Source organism: Siphateles boraxobius, unplaced genomic scaffold, assembly GCF_051911475.1.
Source record: "Siphateles boraxobius isolate OS27281-9 unplaced genomic scaffold, OSU_SipBor_1 77, whole genome shotgun sequence".
Lineage (NCBI taxonomy): Eukaryota > Metazoa > Chordata > Actinopteri > Cypriniformes > Leuciscidae > Siphateles > Siphateles boraxobius.
In genome coordinates, this window is record NW_027509205.1 from 15,211,654 (window position 1) to 15,230,729 (window position 19,076).

The 19,076-nt window shown below is 36.1% G+C and overlaps 1 protein-coding gene across 3 annotated transcripts in view; it reads left to right on the forward strand.

The window, feature by feature from the left end:
* Positions 1-18,760, forward strand: part of LOC143725616 (inactive dipeptidyl peptidase 10) — a 70,908-nt gene extending 52,148 nt beyond the window's left edge. For all 3 annotated transcript variants that reach the window (XM_077218139.1, XM_077218140.1, XM_077218141.1), the window contains 15 exons: positions 3,018-3,141; positions 4,735-4,779; positions 4,966-5,070; positions 6,907-6,998; positions 7,590-7,637; positions 9,414-9,532; positions 9,621-9,668; positions 11,364-11,462; positions 11,880-11,946; positions 13,437-13,631; positions 13,919-13,973; positions 14,543-14,642; positions 14,877-14,935; positions 15,883-15,955; positions 16,041-18,760. In XM_077218139.1, coding sequence (XP_077074254.1) covers positions 3,018-3,141; positions 4,735-4,779; positions 4,966-5,070; positions 6,907-6,998; positions 7,590-7,637; positions 9,414-9,532; positions 9,621-9,668; positions 11,364-11,462; positions 11,880-11,946; positions 13,437-13,631; positions 13,919-13,973; positions 14,543-14,642; positions 14,877-14,935; positions 15,883-15,955; positions 16,041-16,264 — 1,453 coding nt within the window. In that variant the 3' untranslated portion in view covers positions 16,265-18,760. The remainder of the gene's footprint in view (positions 1-3,017; positions 3,142-4,734; positions 4,780-4,965; positions 5,071-6,906; positions 6,999-7,589; positions 7,638-9,413; positions 9,533-9,620; positions 9,669-11,363; positions 11,463-11,879; positions 11,947-13,436; positions 13,632-13,918; positions 13,974-14,542; positions 14,643-14,876; positions 14,936-15,882; positions 15,956-16,040) is intronic.
* The last annotated feature ends 316 nt before the right edge of the window (positions 18,761-19,076 follow it).

Consider the following 19,076-nt stretch of genomic DNA (forward strand, 5'->3'; position numbering starts at 1 on the left):
CTAGCTATTTCTTCGCTGATTTTCACTTTTGTTGTCGCATGTTTTTTCAGCGAGCTCCCCCTACAGCTGTGAGGCGTATATTTCACAACAATGTCGTAAAAAAACTCACTTGCAGCACCCTCCTCCCCCTTTCTACCGCTGCTCATGTGCATTTGTTATTATCGGAGCCGGCCAACTTTATCGTGTGGAGCCATGTCTACCGAGGTGGGTAATACATCATATTGAGGGCGGCGTGTGTGTTTATGTCGAATTGCCGTCGAATTGTTCGTGTTTCTTGCTCGTTCTCGCTTCTCACGAGACTTCCTATTTCCAATTTACCCGAACGTTAGTTCCCATGTTGCAAGGTTGGTTTTTCGCCTGGGAACGCTGGGGGGAGCGGGGAAAGTCACCATTCTCACCAGAACAGGTTATTAAACCATCCAAGTGATTTATAATCGGTTTTATTAAGTTGAAATAGTTGCCGAATGCCCCTTTAAGAAGTTCTTCATGACATGCAAAAAATTTTTATGACTCTAAAATGAAGTTTACTCTCTAACAAATGTAAATGTTTTTTAATGGGTGAACATTATGATTGATCACACTGCATAATGCCAGAATAAGACTTGAAAATGGATGTAATGTTACAAAGATTTTAGTAGTTTACTCAAAGTAATTTCTTCATTATTAACACTTTTATTGCCATTTTAAATGCATTATGCATTTGCAAACCAAAGAAAATGGGGTTGTTCCCCTGTGGCAACATTGTGCAATGGATTATTAAGAGTGGTTTGATGTTACTCACTGAAGATTTTATTATACTTACAGTGATAACTGAAGTTACTTTTTTATGAATATTTTTTGTTGTTTTCCCCAACCCCTATAGTCCAAAAAGTACAGCCTGCATTATCCTAGGTTTGTCGGTGTGAGCTTTCCGCATTTAGATTGTGAAATTATTGGCCATTCCTCAGAGCAAATATGCTCTTTCTCTGCCAGATTAGATGGAGTATGCTGGGTGACAGCAATTTCAGGTCTTACTGCTGATTTTCAATTGGATTCAAGCCTTGGCTCGGGCTGTGCCGCTCCAGAATACCAACCTTCTGTATTTAAGCCATTCTTCATCGTTTTTGCTGTGTGCTTTGAGTCTTTGTCCTGCTGGAAAATGAATCTTTACTCTAAACATATAGCTTTCCTGTTGATTTTTGTTCTTGATGGCAGTCAGCTTTCTAAAAATCATCCCCTGAGTGTGATTCAATTAAACCTATTTTTGCAAGGTTAGTCCCTTGAGATTAAAATCTCATTTTGCTAGAGAGACCTGGCCAAAATAACAACAATAAACATCACAATATGTTAACAAACATAAAGCAATGCTCTAATATTGCTTGCAGTGTTCCTCATTTGCAAGTTACTTTGGATAAAAGCATCTGCTAGATGATAAACTGTAAATATGAAAAGAAAACAGGTAAAAAAAAGAGTTTAGCCAACTAAACTGGGGAAATTTACTAGCTAAACATTAAAAAACATGACATGGACAACTGACATGGAGCAACATTACTTATGAAAAAGGCTTGGAATTGTGTTATAAAAGCATTTAGAATATATAGTCTTCTTGACTCAAAATTGATTATAATAGACTGTTTCAATAGAGTTTGATTTTGCATGTTGCTAAGCCGAGGTGTAAAGTCCAGGGGTCAGAAAGTAAAAGTCCTGCCATATGTTTATTCCACCCATGAATTTAGCCAGCTAATTTCACTAATTAGTTCTCTCTCCTGGCTGAAAAACTTCTAATTCTAATCTAGTTCTAATTAGTGAATCCAGGTGATTGGAACAAAATACTGATGAGGACTTTTACTTTATGAACCTGGACTTAACTAATAGCACAATACGCTAGTAACCTTAAAGTCCCCCTGTGGTGAAAATCAAGCTTTTAATGTTGTTTATATGCCTGCCGATTTTTAAATATGCTTTAAGACAAACCGTGTGCAAATTCATAAGTCAGCACCATTGCTTATTTTCTTCTTAAAACTGCAGTGACCCAAAGACAGTCTCAAAATCGCGGTTCGAAATCACTGTTTCTGATGTCACAAACTACATTGTAAACAATCATGTCAACGTGTGATCCTTAACGAGTGGATCTCTAAACTGGTGTAAGTGAGTGGGGGCGGGGCTAATTTGCATATTCATATAGCCGTGTATCCTAATGAGGCAAGGGTGTAGAGTTACATTCAAGCTCAAGTCATGAAGAATTTTCAAGAAAAAAAAAACTTTTAAATATGTAATTTTGGTGATGAAAGATGAAATTATCAAAAGACGGCTAAGGGACTTTAAAGGCACAGTTCACCCCAAATTTTTTATTCTGTTATCATGTATTCACTAATCTAATATTCACATACTATCCCTTTAAAAAACACAGGCTGCTGTATAGCACACATAAAGTAATCAACTTTTAGTTAGACTGAACTTTTTTATAATTCAAAATACTGTATAGTATGGTACCCCTAATGGGACATAGTGAAGGAAAAACATTTTGAGTTCTTTGCAGGTGAACGCAAAGTTTGTCAGAGGAACACAAAAGCATTGAAATATATTTTTTCCTCCCATCTCATTTTTTTCCATCACCATGTCCCTTTAGGGGTCCGGGCTCCATAATATTGCATTAAATTAAATATTTTGTAGTTTATAATTAATATACATATACATGATTTTGTCATTTTAGCAATGCATGGAAAGTTACCTCTATGGGAGAATATACATTCATCCTATTTAAACTTTAATTTGCAAGTGATTGGCATAAAAAAGAATAGTAAAACTATTATGATCCGTTTATTAGCATTAGTTAACATTAACATTAAGATGAATAAAAGTACTGTTCAAGAACTAGTTCAATTTCATTTCCACAATTACAATCAAAGTTGTATCTGTTAACATTAGTTAATGCACTAACTGATGTTAAGAAATGAGAGCTTATTTTAGTATTACCGAAATAATGGATAAAGTGGTGATTCTGAATGCACATACTCTCTCTCTCTCTCTTTCTCTAGAGATAGCTACATCTCTATGGTGAGCTGGATAAGCAGCACCCGTCTGACTGTGCGCTGGCTGAACCGTGTCCAGAACCAGTCCGTGCTGTGTGTGTGTGAGGCCACGACAGGAGCCTGCTCAGAGGTGAGGGGTTTCCAGCTCATCCACTGCTCCCCACTGGGTATCTTTACTCTTAAAGTATCCATCGATCTGGCTCTCATTCTTTATTCTGCTCCGAACATACAGAGAATCGCTTGCTTCTCTTCTACCAGTTCAGCCTAATTTCCTTCTGGAGGTGTGAAAGACTAACTCAGCTTTACTTTTAAGCCTGAATTTTAATGCGCAGCCTGTCTTAATGCCTAAAGGTCATTCCCTTTTTATGTCCGAGTGATTGAATGCATGCGCACAGGATTGTCTGCATCTGACAGGGATGTGCAGTCCTTGTTTGATTTCTACACCCTGTGTGTTCTGTCTTGATAAATCCGTCAACAGAGTTTTATAATTGGAGGAATTGGGAGCTGTGTTGAAATACATAACAGAGTTTAACTGTTTGGCTCTGGAAGTAAAAATCCCATTCATTTTCTCCATAGAGAAATTGATTTTTAACAATAATATAAATGTCTCAATACCATGAGCTCTGATGTTGAGCAGTGATCAATGATTTCTGCACAAGCCACAATTATTTTATTACGTGATTTTAGCTTAAATTAATCTCCATGCAAACTACTTAATATCCAAATGTATACAAAATTTTAAGCAATTTAATCTTATAAACATTGTTATAGTATTACATTAAAACATATATATATATATACACACTGCCATTAAAAAAATACGTTTTAATGCATTTATGCAGTAAAAACAGTAATATTGTGAAATATTACTACAACGGTTTTGTTTATATTTTAATATATTTTGTGATGTCAAAGCTGAATTTTCAGCATAATTACTCCAGTCTTCAGTGTCAAATGATCCTTCAGAAATCATTCTAATATGCTGATTTGCTCATTAAACTTTTTTTTTTAATTTATTTATTTATGTTGGAAACAGTTACTGTTCGATATTTTTTTGTGGAAACCATGTGCATTTCTTTCAGGATTCTTATAATGAACAGAAAGTTCAAAAGAACAGAATTTATTTGAAATATTAATCTTTTGTAACATTGTAAATGGTTTTACTGTCACTTTTGATCAAATTAATGCACCCTTGCTGAATAAAAGCATTAATTTCCTTTCTCTTAAAAAATAAATAAAAATTTGACTGAACCCAAACTTTTGAATGATAGTGTAAAAATGTCAATGATAGTGTATTTTCCCATTCATTTTATATAGAGATTTCACAAATTCATGAAAACAAACATGTCCCTTTAGGGTAAACAGTTAATCTGTGTGTTTAATAAGTGTTAGATAACACCAATCTAAATGTAAAATAGAGGACATTAGTAGGCCTATGTTCCGTAATTCTTCAATAAAGTTAAAATTTAGAACAGCCTAATGGAATTGATGCGGAACTCTAGTTGTTGCAGACAGCACATCTAAACTGCAGATAAAAATGAAACATGCACTTCCTTAATGTGATGCCAATGAGAATGATGGATTGACTGAAATTCTGCGTTAGCGGTGGAGTTTGTTATGATGTACTACTCTGGCAGGCTGAAGAAAACAAATGATTTAAAAAACATATTTTACTTCTAATATATAACATGTCTAATCCTTTTAAAACATCTTTAATCTTTAGAAGCACCAAATGGCGATGGACTTTTGGCACCACAACCAGCGGCAGGTAAGTTCAGTCTCTCTCTCTCTCTCTCTCTCTCTCTCTCTCTCTCTCTCTCTCTCTCTCTCTCTCTCTCTCTCTCTCTCTCCAGTTCTCTGCATCCACCTTGGCAAGAAATGAATCGCATCAAAATGGTGTTGTCTCTCATTGATCTGTTGGACGAATGTATATTGATGGTGGCTTGTCCTCCAGGAGGAGCCATTGTTCACGGCAGATGGTTCCCTGTTTTACCTCATTCTGCCTGCCAAGCAAGGTGCCCGTGGGGAGTTCCTCCACATAGCCAGTCTCCCCGCTCAGGTCTGTGGGTGGAATTATTTCATACTCGTGCTATGCACAATGAAATTAGATGCACTTATAAAGTTCGTGATTAGAAACCTGAAGTACCAAACGTGCATGTGACTTTTATGGCGGGTGGGGGCGATGTTGAACCCCTGTGTATTGTAAAGTCTTTCTCTCATTTTAACTGTTAGACTTTCATTTGAATGAATAGTTATGTTATTTTAGATTTTTTTATTTCTTTATTTGAAGTCATTTACAAATTTATATCATGAGCTACACAGACCAATCTGTTCTTATATACCTATATAAAAACATTACATATATTAATATAAAAATATAAAACTAAACAAATACATTGGTTTATATATAAGCAGTGGACGGGAAGAGAAAGAATATATATATATATATATATATATATATATATATATATATATATATATATATTCTTTATCTTCCTGTCCACTGCTTTCCATGATTCCCCGCCTTCTCTTTAAACCTAATATAAGCTTTATCTATACCTATAATATACTGATGAGCCAAAACATTATGTCACAGGTGATGCAAATTCTGTTGATCATCTCCTAACAAGGCCACATATTAAGGTCTGGGTAGATTGGATTGTACGCAAAAAAAAAAACAGTTCTTGTAATCAACGAGATGGATGCAGAAGAAATAGGCAGGAATAAAGATCTGAGGGACTTGGTCAAGAGCCAAATTGTTAAGGCAAGGCGACTGGGTCAGAGTATCTCTGAAACAGTATAAGGCTTGCGAGTTTCTCCCGGTCAGTGGTGAGAATTTACCAACAGTGGTCCGAGGAAAGACAAAAGCCAGCCTGTTTAGTCCGAGCCAACAGAAGGTCTCCTGAGGCACAAGTCACTCAAAATTTTAATGATGGTTATGGGAGGAATGTCACAGTGCATCGCACTCTGTTGCATATGCGGCTGCATAGAGTAGTAGCTTATAGTGCCTATGATGACCCCTGTCCACTGCCGAAAGCGCCTTCAATGGGCACGTCAGCGTAGGAACTGGACGATGAAACAGTGGAAGAAAGTCGCCTGATCCGTCTTAGTTCTAGTCCGGTTTTCTTTTACATCACGTGGATGGCCTTGTACATGTGCGCCGTTTACCTTGGGAAGTGATGGCACTAGGATGCACTGTGGGACGGTGACAAGCCGGTGGAGCGAGTGTGATGCTCTGGGTAATGTTCTGCTGGGAAACCCTTGGTCAAGCCGTTCATGTGGATGAAAATTTCACACGTGCCACCTACCTAAACATTGAGACCAGGTACAACCCTTCATGACAATAGTGTTTCCTGGTGGAAGTGGCCTCTTTCAGCAGGATAATGCACACCACACACTGCACACATTGTTCAGGAATGGTTTGAGGAACATGATGAAGAGTTGAAGATGTTGCCCTGGCCTCCAAATTCTCCAGATCTCCCTCTAGTTGAGCATCTGTGCGATGTGCTGGACCAACAAGTTCGATCCACGGTGGCTCCACCTCGCAACCTACAGGACTTGAAGGATCTGCTGCTAACGTCTTGATGTCAGATCCCACAGGACACCTTCAGGGGTCTTGACCAGTCAGCGCTGTTTTGACAACACGTGGAGGACAAACAGTGTATTAGGCAGGTGTTTTGGCTCATTGGTATATATAAAATCTGAAAATAAGTAAATAAGTGAACATATTCAGTACATTATTATATAATTTTTTTTCTGTCATGTTCTTTAGATTAGATTTTTCACATTGTCTAATGTTTCCTTGTCTTCCTGTCCACTGCTTTCCATTATAACCCGTCTTCTCTTTAGACCTCGTAGAAGCTTTATCTATCTCTTTCTTATTCTTTTTCTTCAGGCTTCCACTCCTTCTGTATCTCCTCGCTTTCTAACGTCAGGGAACTGGGATGTAACCTCGCTGTGCGCTCTTGATGAGGAGAACGATAAAATGTATGACAGGTCGAATTTTATGAGCAAACCATTTAGACTCAAAAGCCTCAAGACTGTGTCGTAAAGCATCTCAGAGTCACCCAAACTACCTAATACGAGTAATTATAGAATTATTTATGCCTAGCAATCCCATTTATCCCATTGAATCAGCATAGATGGCACTTAATTAAAATTAATACAATTGAATGTTGAATTGACTGTAATGACTCTGTAATTTTCTCCCGGCTTTGTTCCCTAATTGCATCCGCATAAAACAAACCCTCTTGAATAGCCATCCCAGAAGTGATAGCTTTTTCAGAGAAAAATACTTTATCTTTTTAATGCATGAATATTTATAAATAGTCAGATCTATACCTCAAATCAAAGTTTAGGCCCGTAAATCAATGACTTACAATTAATCTGGTACTGACAGAAATAAATGCATGTCACAGTCTTCCTAACTTTGCATGAGTAACATATACAATCCTACTTAGCATGCAGCTGAATGAACGCAGTATGTGGAAGTAGACTCTATTATTAAAGTATAAATGACTGACTACATATTAACTCAAAAAACCTTTTCAGATTTCCTTAATGTGTTTTTCCCCGTAGCTATTTTCTGAGCACGGAGGAGTCGCAGCAGAGTAGACACTTATACAGGTGGGTTCTGTCCCAAACGATACGTCTTTCAAGCTGTAATTGAGTATTTTTTCATCACTGTCTAGGAATTCTGCACCTCTCATGCTGTGCTGCGCAATTGCATCTAAATCAGTCTGACAGCATTCGCACACCCTGTTGTGTTGTGAGATATTTAATTTCCTCAATATGTTTGTGGGTTTTGGACGTGGATATCATCATTACATGTTGATATTCCTTATGCGTATTGACGGTCCAGTTTCTCAGTATGTATGCTCATCGATAACTTGTGCTGTAATCAATTAAATCCTTCCAGTTTACATCGAAACGTATCTGAGTTGCGTTTTTGGGGTCATTCGTGAAAATCCAATAGGTATTTTTTTTTTACCCCTAGTGAGCTCCAGGCAAGAAGCCCAGCTAAATCATTTAACAGAAACGGCAGCTTAGATAGCGAGAGCAAGAGGCAGAGAGAGATAGAGAAGGTTTAAAAGGAGACGGGCAGAGGGGGAGGTGCTGCGCCTCAAAGATTTGAATGGTGTTCTCTAACCTTTGATTAATGCTTTAAGCCTCTCACTTGCTCTCCGTGGGCCACAGTTTATCATTGATTTTTTATTGCGACCATCTGAGATATATATGGCGAAAGTGCAAAGGTCCAGCATTGGGCTTAAAGCAAGTGGATAATGGAAAACTTGCTCAGCGTGTGTGTTTCACATACTGGAAGTTATAGGGATAGTAAAGCCAAAAATGTACATTATCGTTCAAAAGTCTTTATGATTAAAAAAAAAAATATATATATATATATATTTTTTTTTTTTATCAAGGATGCATTACATTTATCAAAAAGGGACAGTAAAGACATTTAAAGTTTAAAAATGTTAACACTAAAAAATTTAGTGTTCATGCTTCCTGAATTTAGCAATCCTGGTCAATATATGCTTTCATTTTATGGAAAAGAGCAGCATGAACATCATTTACTCTTGTGCTCTGTTGAAAATCCTTTACCTAATTTGGTGTTCCTAGTCAAAAATACTGGCTTTTCAAATGTCCCATTAGGCTATTTTATTATCAAATATTCTTTCTTTCTTTCTTTCTTTCAATTAGAACAGGTTTTGTATTATTTTAGGAACTGATTGATCGTATAGGCCTTATTCACCTCAGAAAAATAGAGGTACATAACTTAAGATCAGTGAGGTGCTCAATCAGTTCCAAAAAGAACAAGGATAAAGTGCTGATAAAAAGATTGAAACAATTTTTTGGCAATAGGACAGCATAACAAAATATTTAAGTATTATTTTTTATGTCGTCATTTTTGGTACCACCAAAAGTGTAGGAAAGAAGGTAGGGAAAGCATGCACAAAAATGATCAAATTATTTTTGAGAAGTTGACCCTGTGTGAGCAAATTCAGTAAGTTTTAGTCCAATGTGTTAAAAATACTAGCATTTTTGGGAAAAATAAAATCAAAATGATCAGAGCACAACCAGAGTGATAAAAATGTTTCATTTTGGTTTCACAGAAGAAGGTCAGACAGGTTTATAAAGAGATGAGGTGGAGTAAATTATGACAGTGTTCATTTTTGTACTGAAGAAAAAGGCATTTAAAGTGTGATTGTCATTGATTGCAGTTGCGGCTCCTGACCGTAAATTTAGGTAGGGCAGATTCTGGGTCTGGGGCTAGTTTATGATAAACATTTTGTAAGTTTTATATTCTAATCGCTGTACGAACGCAGAACACTTTTAGCAGAGGTTGATGGGATTAAGATGATGGGTTGTAAAATAATGAAATGCATGCTTGTTGTCTAGTGTGGAGCTTGGAGGAGTTTTTCATCGCCAGTGTCTGACATGCAACCTGTTTGAGCGATGCAGCTTTTTCAAAGCGGACTTCAGCCACAATCAGACATACTTCACCCTCTATTGCTTGGGTAAGGTTACTGACTCTCTCAAACACACATTTAGGCGGATGAATGAAGATGCTCATGTTTCTGTCACATCTCTGTCATATATTTACAGGCCCAGGTGTCCCAAAGGTGACCATTCACAGCACAAGTGATCCATCCAGTGAGTAGAATTAATACTTTCCTCATTACCAGCTGTTATTTAGTCAGCCATGTGTGGCTGTAGGAAAGAAAGATTTTGATTACTAATAAAATTGTGTCAGAAAAGTAGACAAATATTTTTATTAACTGCATCCTAGTGAAAATTTTTCTGCTTTTAAGGCAAGTATTACTATTATTATTGTTCATACTTAGGAACTCAGATAAACCCACAATCCTACGTAAAAAACGTGTCTGTGTAATTCATCTAGGATGTTTTTTTACTATGAACATGAATGTTAAATGAAAGTGTAATTGGGTAGTTCACCCAAAAATTAAAATTATGTCATTAATTACTCACCCTCATGTCGTTCCAAACCCATACTATTTTTGTTCATCTTCAGAATACATTCCTCCATAGACAGCTGACTTAACTACTACTTTGGTGCTTAAAAAAGTTAATAAAGAGATCGTAATTCTAATCCATATGAATTGAGCGGTTAAGTCCAATTTTTTTGAAGAGACTCGATCGCTTTATATGATGGAACAGATTGAATTTAGGCTTTTATTTACATATAAACATTCATCAACAGTTTTGAGCTTCCACAAGAACCAATGAGGTTTATTCTCGTGTTACGCAGCAGTTTTGAGCTTCCACTAGAACCAATGAGGTTCATTCTTGTGTTACGCAGCAGTTTTGAGCTTCCACTAGAACCAATGAGGTTCATTCTTGTGTTACGCAGCAGTTTTGAGCTTCCACTAGAACCAATGAGGTTCATTCTTGTGTTACGCAGCAGTTTTGAGCTTCCACTAGAACCAATGAGGTTTGTTCTTGTGTTACGCAGCAGTTTTGAGCTTCCACAAGGACCGATAAGGTTCATTATCGTGTTGCACAGCACGTTTGAGCTTCAGCAAGAACCAATGAGTACCAATGAGGGTAAAATACTAAATCCAATTTGTTCATCATATAAAGTAATCAAGTCTCTTCAGAAAATTTTAGAAAATAAACTGCTCAATTTATATGGATTCGTTTTACAATTTCTTTATGAACTTTTTGAAGTGTCAAAGTGGTTGCGTAGCTGTCAATGGAGGGACAGAAAGCTCTCAGATTTCATTAAAAACATCTTCATTGTGTTCCGAAGATGAACGCCTCCCTATAAGCCTCCAAAGGAAGTACATTTTTTGTTGCATTTAATGACAAGTTGTATCAATATATAGGTTATTATCAATAAATAAACCTAAATGCTTATACAAAGAAACCTTTCTAATTTGCTCATTGTCGATCATGATAGGTTAATGGTTGCCCACTAAATGAAATTATTTCTGAAGGATCATGTGACACTGAAGACTGGAGTAATGATGCTGAAAATTCAGCTTTACCATCACAGAAATAAATGACATTTCAAAATTAAAATTGAAAACAGTCTAGAATACCTTGGTGACCACAAACACCCAAGCAGCCATTCACATTTGCTTTAGAAAATTATTCTTTCAAGAAAATAGATTGTTTTGGTATGAAAGCACCCCACTGAGTATTTTTAGAGTTTGTTGTACTGAGAGAGTTCACTAAAACATCTAAAAGTGCTGCATGATATCTTTTAAATTTTATTATCTGGACTTCATCCTTTATTTCATAGTCTTAACATTTAAATTCTCCATGGTGGTGGATCGTTCTGGTTTTATGCCAAAAAAATATTAAGTCTGTGTGCTGTATTTACAGGTTACATGCTGGTGGAAGACAACACCCTCCTCGCTATGTCTCTTGAAACCAAGCGGCTCTCTGAGACCGTTTTCCAGACGCTTTCCTCCGACAACAGCGGTAAAAAGATTTCTTAAGTAACTGATTACATTCCTCCTTTCAGCATAAATTGATCTCAACCTTTTACAAAGCCAACTAGATTTAAGAATCAATCAGGTAATCGTTTCGGTTTTGCTAATTGGATCCTCACAGCGGTACCTGCCTTTAGGGGAAGCCCATTGTGGCTTGTTTGCGTGTGTATTTTTGCTTGTATGATGGTGTTTGCACATGTGCACATGCTTTTTGCATCAGGTCCCCCGACTGTGTTTGTTTTTGCATGTGTGTGTGTGTTACTAAGAGTCTGTTAAAACCGGGCTCATGGGAGCTCATTTGCCAATGGTTAGAATATTGATGAGCCGGTACCAAGACTTCCTTGCAATATGATACAGTAGAAACGGCCGTTTGTTCTGTTTTAACTGCCTTTGCTAATATTTACAGACCTAGATCTGAAGATGTCCCTGCCCCCTGGGTACGAGGGAAACCTGCACCCTCTCCTTATTATCATGTAAGTGTCTCCCCGCACTTAGCCAGCACCTGTATGATATTGTTAATAAGGCTGCTTTATTTTGTATGGAAGTCCATTTCTGCTTTAAAATAAAAAGTTAGACCTTACATAAAAGGTATTTAAGATTTTAAATGTTTTTGAAATTAGTCTCTCTTATGCTTACCAAGGCTGCATTTATTTGATCACAAATACATTAAAAACAGCAATAGTGTGAAATATTATTACAATTTAAAATAACTGTTTTCTATTTGAATATATTTTAAAATGTAATTTATTCCTGTGATGGCTAAGCTGAATTTTCAGTATCATTACTCCAGTCTTCAGTGTCAAATGGTCCTTCAGAAATCATTCTATGTTGATTTCCTGCTCAAGAGTGCCGAAGTTATGACGTCACTTTGTAGGACAACTCGGAAGATAGCGGCGCATGGGTTCCCTTGATCGAAAAGCTATGCATTTTCCCCATAGACTTTTGGAAAATCGCAAAAAATAAGATCTGTGTTCAACAAGAGTTGTGAACCTTACACGTTTTGTCTATCAAGATAATCTTTACAAGTTAATCCAAAATGTATACATTTTGAAGCCTATATAAAGTTTAAAAAACCACCAGCAGGCACAATAAAGTTTAAAAAACCACAAGCAGGTTATAACTGGTGTGTTTTATGTCATAGATCAAAACGTGAAAATATTTAGAGGCTTTGTTACCCACAGACCTTATTTCAGGCGATTTAGCAAAAACCCATTCAAAAAACCCATTGACTTTAGGGCGAGGGAACCGGAAGTGCTAAAATGCTAACTCACTTCCGCATTTTGGCCTACAAAGTGACGTCATAACTTCGGCACTCTATTATCAATGTTGAAAACAGATGTGCTGCTTAAAGGGATTGGAGCATCATTTACTCTACCTCATGTTGTTCCAAACCTGTACAAGTTTCTTTGTTCTGTTGAACACAAAAGAAGATATTTTGAAGAATGTTGGTAACAAGACAGTTGATAATAGCCATTGATTCCATAGTATTTTATTTCCTGCTATGGACGTCAATGGCTACCATCAACTGTCTGGTTAAAACTTTAAAACTACCATGCTGAGCTAATGCTTACGGTTTTACTTACTATTTTTTAAATATTGGTCATTATATTGTATACTGTAGCATATACTACTAAGTAATAATAAGCCAGTGTTGCATTCAGAAAACAAGATAACTGAGTGTCTTGACAGTGACAAAGCAGCTCTAATTTTCAGCATATATAACTTTTGCTGCCTTGCAAGCAGCTATATCTCCTTGTGGAAATGCAAATCTAGTTAAGACTCTCCCTCACCGTTGTTGGTTAGGCTACATGATTTATGAATGCTGCGTTATTAATAAGCAATATGCACATGCTTGATTGAGATGCAAGAAGTGTTCAGCAAGTGTGTGTGCTAATGTCTTTTTAATCTACAATGTGACATTGTGTCAACACCTCGATCCATCTATTGTACTCTGCACCTCTAGTGACAGTATTCCTGGCATGGAGTCGGTAACAGAGGAGTTTACCCTGGGCTGGCCGGAGGTTTTCTCCAGCCAGCATGGAGTGGCGCTGGCCTGGATCGGCAGCAAAAGCCGGGCCTCACAGGGACAGAAAAGCAGCATCCTGGACCCTCGTAAACTGGGCTCCCTCCACATTAAAGACAAGCTTGGAGTCGTGGAGTGAGTCATTCTCTCTTATCAGTTATTAAGAATAATACCTGTAATAGAAGTCATTTCGCACATTATGCCACAAAATATCTGATTAGGAAAAGCTTTATGCTCTAAAACAGAGGCTGGGTTTTCTTCCTTATTTTGTTGAACGCTTGCTTGGCTAATTTAATTGAACCTACTTCTAGCTCAAGGCAATGTGTATGTCTCAGCAGAGTTAATACATTGGCTGCTTTTAAAAGACCAGCCATTTATCATAACTGCTTAATGGCACCTAAAATTTGCATGTTTCATAACAGATGGTTAATGCAGCTGCCGTACATTGATGGGAGAAGAATTGCTGTTTATGGAAAGGTAAAATATATGTTGTGAAAATTTAGAGAAGCTCTTACATCTGATTGGATGAGCATTTGAATAAATAGCAGATTTTTGCATGTTGGCCACTGTAAACAGCCTACAGTTAGGCTAATGAGCTATATAGCACCTTAGCAATGTATTAAAAAACTCAGAACACCTTAGCAACTGCATAGCAATGCCCTGGCAAACACCTCTGACATTCTAGTACTGCAAGCTCCACCCATATTTTGTATAGAATAAAAAATGTGATGTAGCTGTGATTAATATTATGAATGTATTTTTTGTTTTATTGAAAATTGGTGTTTAAAAACCAGATAAAATTTACAGAATTACAGTGATTTCTTTTTAGTGGTTAATGGGGTTTTGGTGTAGCATAACTCCAAATAGCAGCACTTAAAAGTGGTCAAACCAATCTAAAAGCCTCTCAAGGCCTATTGCTTTAATACACATCTTCTAAGTAAATGAATCCCTTTGTAGACTTGCATCATATTCTCACTTAGGATATGTACTTTGAATTCAGTCTTCAGTTGGAGAGCTCTGATATCAGCCTTCATCTGTCCTCACAGGGATTCGGTGGCTATTTAGGTTTGAAGATGCTGACTGCAACCGATCAGATGTTCAAATGTGCCGCTGTCATGGCTCCCATCACAGACTTCAAGCTCTATAGTGAGTTCCAGCTCCATACACTAGCAAAAACAGCACTATGGAAGAACATTCTTTGAAGTGCCTTGGAGTACTTCAAATTACCATGGTATGTGATATGGTAATCATTCAGTCCCATGGTATATATCAAAGTGTCCTGGTACTACTTTTTTACATTTGAAAAGTGGTATAATCTGTAGTGTACTTCAGTTTAATTTCAGATTTATGTGTGAAAATAAATTCTACCGTATTTTTCAGGTGCTGCCTTCTCGGAGAGATATCTAGGCCTTCCAACTAAAGAGGAGCACTCATACATGGTGGGCTTTCTGCATCAATAACTTTTTCATTCATTATCAAGCATGATGTTATAGACATAACCCCAGGGTGAAAAATAATAATAAAAATGGTAATTGTGAGATTAAGTGTAAAATAAGACAAGTTGCATTGTGACAAAGTTACAGTTAAAAGAAACAAAGTCACAATTGTGGCATAGTGATACAGTTACAAGAAACAAAGTCTCATTGTGACAGTTACAGTTACTAGTATCAAAGTCACAATTGTGACAGTTGTTACAAGAAACAAAGACACAATTGTAAAATTGTTCAAAGTTACAGTTATGAAAGACAAAGTCACAGTTGTGAGATTTAAAGTCAAATTGTGACAAAGTTAGTTACAATAGCTACATTGTGACAAAAAGTTACATTGTAACTCACAGTATATACATTATAAAATCACAATTGTGAGATTTAAAGTTGCATTGTGACATGTTATATTGTGAAAAGTAAGTTACAAGAAATAGTCACAATTGTGAGATATAAAGTTACATTGTGGCATATAATGTTTTCTTTGTGACAGTTACAGTTAAGAGAAAAAGTCACAATTGTGAGATATAAAGTTACATTGTGACAAAGTTACAATTACAAGAAACAGTCACATTTGTGAGATATAAAGTCACATTGTGTCAAAGTTAGTTACGAGAAACAGTCACAGTTTGTGAGGCATAAAGTCACATTGTGACACAAAGTTACACTTATGCGAAACAATCACAATTGTGAAATTTAGTCACATATAGTATTACAGTTACATAAACAGTCAAAATGTTTTGATTTAAAGTTACATTGTGACATAAAGTCACAGTTATTTATACCCAAAATCGGATATAAAGTCACATTTTGGAAAAATAAAACTACAATTACTTTTTAATATAGTGATTGAGATACCAATATAAAATCTAAAGTCACGCGTTTCTGTTGTTTCTTTGCAGACTGCGTCTTTGTTGGACAACATCAATACTCTAAAAGACAAAAACTTCCTCCTCATACATGGGACTGCAGATGGTTAGCTTACATAATAATGAAATTTAAAATCAGATAAATAATTTTTGGATTTTAAGTAATATTTGACTTGTTTGTGTGTGTTTAGCGCGGGTACATTTCCAGCACAGCGCTGAGTTGTTGAGTCGTCTGGTGAAGGTAGAGGCCAACTACACCCTTCAGCTGTACCCAGATGAAGGCCACACCTTAAGAGAAGAGCGGAGCAATCAACACCTGCACCGCACCCTACTTAGGTACCTCCACAACTGCCTCAAATACGACCCCTTCCTCATCACAGAGGAGGAAGAGGAGGAGGACGAGGAGGAAGAGTGATCTCCTCCACCATGTCCTCTCGGTCCTCGAAGGTGCCCATAATGTTGACTAACTTCAGGTTGCATTATTTCACCAAAAGAAAAGGGAGCAAAATGGAGATCAAGAGGACCAAATCCACCAGCTATTCATCACAAACTCAACTTTGGGATTTTTTTTTTTTAGACTACATTCGTAAATGTCTCTTGTGTGTCCAGGAAGATGAAACACCGTGGTCTGGTTCATACAGTTTTCAAGTAAATCACACACAGTGTAATGTCTAAGGACAATCAACATCTTTAGTCAGTTTATGTATAAAATGGGTACAAAATTACAACAGCCTTGATGTTGTAGCAACACCTTGTGGTGAAAGAGAACTAATGGTTTGTCCAGGATGGATAGTGAAGTTGGAAATACTGTACCAGTAGTCTACAGATACCATGTTGTTATTGTTTTACTAAAACTATTAAAATTCGTTTTGTTAATTGAAAGCTAAAGTTAAGCTATAGCTGAAATCAATACAATATGAATATTAGAACTTAAACAAAAATTTGAAATGTCGTCTTGGCAACTTAGTATATTAAGTTGTACTTAAGTACTAAAAAACTTAAATAGCTAAAATAAACAAAAAATTAAATCTAGATAGAAATATTTTGAAATGACAAAATTGCTAAAAACTTAAATTAAAGCTGAACATATAAAAATAAAACCAAATACAAAATATTAGTTAATACAATAATAGTATATAAATAATAATACTAAAATAACACTGAACTGAAAGAAGAGTGGACGATAATGCTGATAGGTACTAAAATAATGAATGCAAATGAGATTTTTCTGACATGAAATTATTGCCTGTTTTAAACAATATTTATTTAAAATTCACTAAAGAATCAGAAGTAGTTTCTAATTCATTGACGAAACCGAACATCTGTTAATCAGCCAAACAGACATTGTTATTGGCTGTAAATGGCCAGTGTTTTGGTCTAGCCTATACTGTGGAAGATTTGATTGAATGTAAACTGCAACATGTTATTTGAACCTGGTTCTTTATATGCATGACAAATCGGCTGCATGGTGCTGTATACTCTGACTCTTTCATAATATCTGTGCCAAACGCAATAGAAATTTATGATAAAAATGTAGAAATTGCATTCAGTGTGCTAAACCAAAGTGCACAGTGTGGACAGACAGCGAGTTTTAAACATCTCCAAAGCATTGCGGTATAAGTACACAGGCTGTCCTTGCTGTAAGGTTACAATATCAATGAATCACACTGCATGCTGCTGTTTACAGAAGCCTCATAAGCTCTCCAGCATACATCATATCTCTTCATAAACGTCAAGCCCTGCTGTGTGCAGTTTCACTCCGAGAGTAACTATATTTTAGCTGGCAAGCAAACACAACTTGCGTTGCCATTGTCATGCATATGCAGATTTTATGTTTACAGATCAAATGTGCCAAATACTCTGTGACCAAACCTTTTGGTACTGACTTATGTTACAGTTTTGAATGTGGCAGTTTGTGCATTTAGTAAAAAAAATGTTTTTGTTTTTATTAAAAAAAGAATTGTGTGCAGCGTTTCATTAATTTATATTTGTGACAAAAATGTCCTGTGGTGGTACCATGGTAAAGTTATTGGTTGGTAATAACAGAGTACTTTTATATACACCATGGTACTGAATTATGTAAAACAAAAGCATGTATTTGCATATATGCTTTTATATACACTACCGTTCAAAGCTTTGGGGTCAGTAAGATATTATTAAAGAAATTAAGACTTGTATTCAACAAGGATGCATCTGTTTAAAATAATAATTTTTTTTTTTTTACTTTCTTTATTTATCAAAGGATTATGATTTTTTTTATCACGGTTTCCACAAAAAGATTAGGCAACTGTTTTCAACATCAATGATTAGAAATGTTCCTTGCGCAGCAAATCAGCATATTACACGTTTTTTCAAAAACATTAAAAAAATCTTACTGACCTCAAACTTTTGAACAGTAGTCTTTATCGATATATGCAGGTTTGAGAATCCAGAAGTTCACCAGCTCATAACACAGTGACATAATATTTTTTTAAACACCATAAACTAATGATGATAATGATTATGAGAAAACAGTTTGGCAACAACAACAAAAAAGAAAGAAACTGTTTTAAGTATTTTAAAGTTTCTAGTCATAGAACACAAGATCTCAGTCGTCTCATCTGTCTTCAACCTTCTCATTCACCAATCAAAAAATTATTTTATTAAACCTATTTTTTTGTGACCTTCATGTATTGCTGAAATGTATATGTAGAAACCTTGTAAGTTCTGTGTGTTGACATTGTGATGCAACTAAGCAAGTTACATATCTCAGAATGTTCTGTTGTGTTGTAGGTCCAAGAAAATCCTTCCTACCAGTCCAGAGCAACGACAATGTTACAGGCAGCATGAAGTCTGAAATGAACTTGAGCCTCTGTATCTATATATTTGTATCTAATGACCCTTTTCCAATAAAGTCTTACATCTTTGAGTACATGCAGTTTCAAGTCGTTGTAGGACGATGCACATATCTAAGCAGCCAAAGGAATGTAATTCACATCAGACTAGCTGATGATATTGACATAAATCAAACCTTTATTGAATATTGTTCATTTTAAAGGCACGTAATTTTGGAGATATTTGTGTAGGTCAAGGTGCCCTTACATTTACAAAATTAACAAAGAAACTGTTAATAAAAACTACACATAACTTTACATGAGCATATCTGTCATTCTATTTCTAGACAGGCAGTTTAAAGAACAACCTACAGCTGAACGTAGACGTCTGAATAATTAATGACGTTATATCCT